The sequence below is a fragment of the Loa loa genome (genome assembly GCF_000183805.2).
Source record: "Loa loa unplaced genomic scaffold supercont3.147, whole genome shotgun sequence".
Taxonomy (NCBI): Eukaryota; Metazoa; Nematoda; class Chromadorea; order Rhabditida; family Onchocercidae; genus Loa; species Loa loa.
The window spans coordinates 46,785-54,056 of NW_018108327.1; the positions used below are offsets into that span (position 1 = coordinate 46,785).

A 7,272-nucleotide genomic window follows, 5' to 3' on the forward strand; every position below is an offset into this window, starting at 1 on the left:
TTTTTTTTAAAAAGTTTTAATGTATGTATGCATGCATGTGTACATCACACATACATATATATATATATATATATATATGAATGCATGCATACTATTGCATGCATGCATTGACATACATAATGTGTGTCAGTTAGTCTGTTTGTCTGTTTGCATGCCGATTGATGTTGATTGAGAGTTTTAAGAAGTGTTTGGCAAATGTGCGCACAATTGGTTTTGTCAAATATTGAAGTAATATTTTAAACTAATATCAGTAAATTTAAATATTTAATAAATTAATTCATTTCCTTTTTCTTTACTGCCAATTGGAACACAATTTTTGTTGCTTAGGAATGATAACAAAGTACGGTAGGTAATGGAAATTCCCGAAATTAGAAATAAGTTAGTAAAGGCTATTGTATCAGATATAAGCACAATGAAAGGTTGCTAAACCTGATTTAGCAATCAGGAAAAATACATGCAAACCTAAATTAAATATTTCAGAAATAGTTTTATTCAATATTTAGCTTCATAATAAAAATAATAAAATTATGGCACTAATATTTTGTTTTATAAATTTATAAACCTTCTCATTTATAAAAGGTTTTAATAGGATAGGTCTATAATAGATTTTCTTTTAATTATTCACTTTTTCGTTACAATGAAACAGAAAAAGATTCATCCGGATCCGGATTTCTTTTTGTAACAAATATGTGCGTATCATTTTTAGTGGGTAGTGATTTTTTTTTTTCCGATAGTGTAATTATCTTTCGGAAAACTTTTGAAACGATGAAATGAGTAAAAAAAAGAAGAAAGTTGAACAGTTTAGTTAATTACTGGATCAGGAAACAAATTCCTGTAAGCCAGGTTGTTCTGTTTTTTTTTTTTTTCATACACCTTTCTGTCCTTAGGCCTTTTTTCTTCAGTCTTATTTGTTAATTAATCAAAAATATTGTCCCATTCATTTTTTTAATTCGAAGAAAATTTAGATAGAAAGTTTAGAAAATAATAGATGTAATATTATGTTGCGTGTAAGGAATTACTGTCAGAATACTTATACTTCTTTCCGGATTGTTTTTCAGAAAAGAAAAAACACCCACACAGAAATCCGTTCCTTATGACGACGCTAGAAAAAAAAATTCTAAACGATAAAATAATTTAATTTGGCATGAGAATAATTCGAACCTAAGTGTAAATTTTACATTTTCCATTAGTATTACAATGGAGAATAGTTTTTGTTTTCTCTTTTTTTTTTACAAGTATTTTTGTTTAATTTTGCGATTTAAAAAACAGAATAATTTTCTGGAAATCGAATGAATTTGATCATTTAGTAATAAATTACTGAAGAATTAATTAATTAATTGATCAGAAAATCAATCAATTTCATTATGTTTAATTTAGCATTAGCACGATTCCTTCCAAAATATTTTATATCTTTCATTTCAAATTTTAATATTCCAGGAATAAATTTCTCTGTGTGCAATATAGCTTTTTATATTATCCAATGATATGATTTCTGTGATGAACGGTATCAATAATCCGGCATCGTTCGGCTTCTCCGGAAGTTTCATGGATAAACCGTTTTATCAGAAATTTGCTACTGCTAACGTTACAACACCAGCTTCTGTAGCTGTAGTTGTAACCACAGCTGCTGCGACAGCTGCATCATCTTCAGGATCAAGCGCAACAAACGAAAACGACAGGACCAGTACTCCACCTGCACTTGCAACCAGGTATTACATTCAAAGCTTTCGAAATAATTGATAAAGTTTTTAAACCAATGTATATTTTAATTTTTGAAAATTGGAAAATATTACTGAATTATTTTGACATTTGCATTATTATATTTAATCATTGTGACATCATCGAAAAAACATTTCAGTTCGTCGTCTGCTGCTTCATCGTCGCAAGTGATGAATGTAATGAGTAGCTTACCCGGTACGCATCATGCCCATGCCGGACACTCACAGCATTATCCATATAGTTATGATTGGACATCACCGCATCAAGCTGCCGCTGCTGCTCAAGCTGCACATCTCTCTGCGCAACAAGCTGTTGTACAGCAAGCCGCTGCTGTTGCTGCCAATGTTGCTTCTGTTTCTTCCGCTTCCGGTAATAAATACTTTAAAAATTTTTATCCTCTGAAAGATAAGTTTTAATTTGATCAAAAACTCATATTTTAGGATGTATTTTATATGGTTTGTTTTAGTATCATGTGTGCCATCGTTAGGTTCCTCAGGAATAGCATCACCAAATGCTGTCGCCAAAGCCGCTTTCCTTTCACCATCTACTGCTACCGGCAAGTTTACATACTTTCATTTCATCCAAATTTTCAAATGTTTTTTAAATTTACAATCACTAAATATAACTTAACTCGCATTTTGCAAACAAGAAAACTACGGTAGAATTTGCTGGATAATATTATTGTTTTTTATTTAGATATTCCGATAATTAATTGACTGACAATTTTGTACTGAAGTTACTGATAATCAATACAGTATATGTCTCGGACAATCAATGCAGTATATGTTTCAGCAATTAATTACAGTATCGTATACAGTACTGACCTTTGAGGAAAATTTTTGTTCGATTGAGTTTTTTTCATTCAGGTTTCGATATGATGAATCCGATGTGTCAGGCAGATTTTTACGGGTCTAATTTTCATGCAGCTCACGCAGCGGCTGTAGCCACTGGACATACATGGGCATACGGTTATCCGCAACAGTATCCTTTTGGAGCACATCCATATCCAGGAAGTATGGTAGCCGATATGACTGGTTTAGCAGGTTAGCTTTTTCTGTTATCAACGTGTATTACACATTATAATTGGTGTTTTTGCTATACCATAGCTCAAGTGTTTTTGTTTAAGACTACGGTTCGATTACTTGTTGAGTACAGGCAACTACGGTATTTACAGTTGACAGTTTGGTCACCTTTAAGTATAAGCGATTACGGTATTTAGAGTTGAACCTGTCGTTGTATAAATCGTTCAAAAATTTATAAATTGAAATGTGCTATTTGTGCCACCAATTACTTTGGTCAGATTATAACATTTGAATATTAATATTCTAAAATTTACCATACGAGTTGAATTTATAATAACCTATGTCATCATTACTTTGGCCAGATACTTAAAGATTAATGTTCTAAATTTTTGCTTTTATTCTATAATTTTTTTTTATCAAAACTTCTAGCTAAAATTTTTTTTTAGTTTTATAAAAAAATTTTTTTGCAATTTTTTAATTTCATGAAATATGCATTATGCCATCAGATTCCGTCTCTTTATTCCCTCTAAAATTGTTCACAGATTAATTCTTTAATTAGATTGTAATTTCAAACGAGCATTTGATCACATCAGTCTTAAATTTAAATTTGACTTTAATTTAACATGCTATTTGCATTAGTTTAACATTTTAATTCAACAAATCCGTAATGAAATCACAATAACAAGTGTCCCCTCATTGATATCACAGTCTTGACTAGTCACAAATACTAGACTAGCCTATTTCTGGTCGTTGAATTTTAAATTTTTTAGCATGAACTATTTTATAAACTTTTCCACACTTAAAGAAAATTGATGAACAGAATAATCTAAGGATATAACCATGCCATCATTACTGTTCATCAATAGCAAATATATTAACATTCAAATTTTAGAACTGAAGAAGGATACTGGCATGAAAAGGAATAAGAGAGAGAGAGAGAGAGAGAGAGAAAGGGAGAAAAAGGAAAGAGAAGAAGTAGGAAGTAAAATTTGAGTTAAATATAACGAATAATAAAGAAATTTTGCCAAAAAGGAGAAGGGGTTTTAGAAACTGGAGAATTTCTTGTTACATTAAGAATGATGAATTCATAGAAATGAAATTTGAAAAATGTTATAGAAAGAGAGAAGTTGAAAAAGAATATGAAATTTTTAAAGATTTATCCAATGAAATTCGTATAAAAGATTCATTAAAAGGGAGTGTTAGATGAAATGAAGAAGGAGAGAAAAGGAAGAAGATGAAAAATCAGGTTGTTAAAGGGTGTCGCCGACCGATCGAATAAATTAACTGTCGCATAAGGGGTCGTCGCTACCGTTCCCCGTTAGTATTGATAATAAGTTTGGCAAAATTGTATAGTTGCACAATTGCGAAAGATGGATTACTTTGCAGAGAGGGATGACAAGATGAAATGAAGGTTGGGGACTGAGAATTTGACAAATTGCGAACAAAACCAATAAATAAAAATTATTTCTTAAAAGTTGAAATGATTCCTATATATCACACCCATAGTTAACACTATTAATACTTTTCAACAAATACTCACATTATTGTTAAATACTACGAATGGATTGGCGCAGTTATCCGTTGATTATCTTCTCTTACCGTGATATAATATATAAATATTTGAAATGTCACTGCAATGAATAGAAATGACAATATGTTTTTACGGTTGTATTACTAAGTATAGTTATTGTATACTTTTAGTATAAATAAGTATTGAAAATGAGGAATATAGAATGATACTTTACGGAGTACAAACTTATGATTCACATATACATATATATATATATATACAAGTATGCATATTAGTGGTTAGGATGAAAAATTCCTTATCATTTTTGAGCCTAGGATGATAATAAATGGCCAGAGGGAAAAAATCTTTATTATTTTCGAGCCTAAAATTGTGATAGAATTTTTATAGGATTGTGTTGCAATTTCAAAAATTTACTCTTTTAATTTTCAATTAATAACATTGAATTGGCTAAATTTTGAATTCAAAAATTGTTATATCATTTTTAAATATTTTACTTTTAACTTAATTTCAACTAACAATAGAATAGTTCATGGGAGAAAAAAAATTGAATAAAATAAATTTATTGTTGATAATAGAGAGGAAAGAGAACTACCTGTAATTAATATGGTGACATGAAATAATTTGACATATTCAATTCCATATTTTTCCAAAAATTTAAATTTCACAAATCAATATATCTTTTTTTTCCAAAAATTGACTAATTGTTATTTAAAAAAATTATTAAACATGAAAGAGTGAATGTGATATGAGCAAAATACAGAAGCTTAAAGTTATCAGATGTATCCCAAATGTGTGATGGAAATGGAAACAAGATGCGGATGATATGAGCGGTATTACTTTGATGTAACTCCCAGAACATGGTCACTGAGAATTTTATTGTCCTCATTACCTTCTGTGCAAATTTAAACTTCTCCGACTTCCATTTCTCGTCTTCTATCTTTATTGATTTTTACATATGGGATATTATACTAAAATTATGATAAAATTAAATATCGAAAAGGTAAATAAAAGGAGTGGAAAGTTAATGTTAGCTATCTAAAATAAAAGTATTTTCAAATTTTCTGAATGAAATTTAAAAACAACAGTTTCATGAAACTTGTAATTGTATGTATTAGTGAATTTGACAAAAATTGGTGACAATTGGTGACAACTTAAGATTAAGATTTTCAATCCTATCAATTTTGTAGTTTTTTTCTCAAATTTTCCCTGATAATTGTATTAGAACGTAGGTTAAATTAGTGGTAGGCTCGAGAATGAGAAATTTTTCTGAGATTTGAGGGTCATCATATTGTAGCTATGCTATTCAATTTTCAAATATTGACATAGTATGTCCTGTGCAGGTGTTGCCAAAATATAAGGTACGAGAGGAATCCATAAAAAAAAAATGTCGTGATACCGGACCTTAATCTTATTTTATGACATCTTCGGGATAAACGATTTATATTTTTCCACTGTATTCATTACTATCAATATTGCTAATATCATCTGCTTCAAATATGTTGTTGCTATGACGATACACAAATTATGTCCCGAAAATCGGATCATGAATTCGGATACAGTAATTTGGTAATTTGATCTAAGGTGAATGAGAAAAGTTTTCAAATTTTACAAATTTTTAAATGATCCTTTTTTCTTTTGCAATATTTGCATAATTTGACCAATTTACATCATTCACATTTCTCAAACAAATCTCCACTTTTTATCAATTTTCACTGCCACTATGCATTGATCAAATCGAAAATTTTCAATCTTTTGCAGTCCTAAATATTTCCAATGGTCATTTCCATTACCGAGATGACCCTTTCAGTGGTCATCTTGGCTAATTTAAAACACATAGTTTTATCATCATTCCCCTACTCCTTCTATCAATCGACAAAATGTTAAGCATTTAAAGATGATTGAGAAAACTGGCGGCTTTGACGTTATATCTTACTGTTGTATTTTACTTTTTAGCATTTCAATACTTTAATTTCTGAGCAATTAAAAAATATAAATTTTACAAAAATGCTCAGATTATTTTCTCGTTTTTAATTTCTTTTCTCATTCAATTTTATGCATCTACGATAGATTAAATCTTTACCTAAATTATTTTCAGATGTATATTTCTGAGGATCACTTGTAATCTTTCTTTTCTGGAGCTGGTAAAATAAACATAAAAATGCCGCCATCATTATTTAGCCTCGAATCGGACAACAAAACATTTTTTTATGGCCATAAAAATTGGCCTTTTTTCCGTCTCCAGAAACAGAAACGATATTGCGGCATTAGCTTTTGATGATATCTAATCGTGTCCTGGGAAAAGATACCTTGCAGGTTCATAAATTTTGACATAGTTATCATTTTTTTTTTTTTTTTGAGGGAGAAATTTGATAAATATGGATATGTATTAATTAAAAGGAATAAGTTTTTATTTTTTCCTTTTTTAAAATAAAGTAGAAGTATGGATATTTGTAAATTAACATTCGTCGAAATTATGAAGCATAATAGTGATAAATGATAAAGTGATAGAACGGAGTGATATTGTTGTATTTTTTGTTGATTTAAATGAGTTTTGAAATTTATTAAAATTTTACATCAATAAGTTTACTTTTGAATAGGCTTATTTCGACAGATAAATTTTTTTTTATTTTTTCAGAAATTTTACAAGCTAATTTAAATTTATTCGGATTTTTTTTCCCTTTTTCTTTATTCTCTTATTATTCCCTTTTGGAAATTTTGCAAATAATTTGATGATATTAAAAATTTTTCAAAATAATCAATATCATAGGCTAAATAGAGATGTATGAATTATTTGGCTTAAATAGATGAAAATGTTAGGCGGTAATAATTTTAATAGAATTTAATTATCCATCATTAATTTATTCTAGACAAACTTCCACAGATAGATAGTAATCTTTCAAAGTAAGAGATAATCATTTTGGAGATAATTCCAATTATAATTTTTCATTCATCCATCATTTTTTTTTTTTTTTTTTTTTTGTTATTTGGAAAAGTGTGCCG

The 7,272-nt window shown here is 29.0% G+C and overlaps 1 protein-coding gene across 1 annotated transcript; it reads left to right on the plus strand.

Annotated features, from left to right (window-relative positions):
* Window positions 1–1,431: 1,431 nt before the first annotated feature.
* On the plus strand, window positions 1,432–2,767 carry LOAG_11111 (hypothetical protein; the record flags this gene model as incomplete). Its single annotated transcript, XM_020448300.1, has 4 exons — window positions 1,432–1,709; window positions 1,859–2,088; window positions 2,186–2,314; window positions 2,586–2,767. The coding sequence occupies exons 1-4, from the start codon at window positions 1,486–1,488 to the stop codon at window positions 2,765–2,767; spliced, it is 765 nt and encodes a 254-aa protein (XP_020301545.1). The 5' UTR covers window positions 1,432–1,485.
* Between the last annotated feature and the right edge of the window lie 4,505 nt (window positions 2,768–7,272).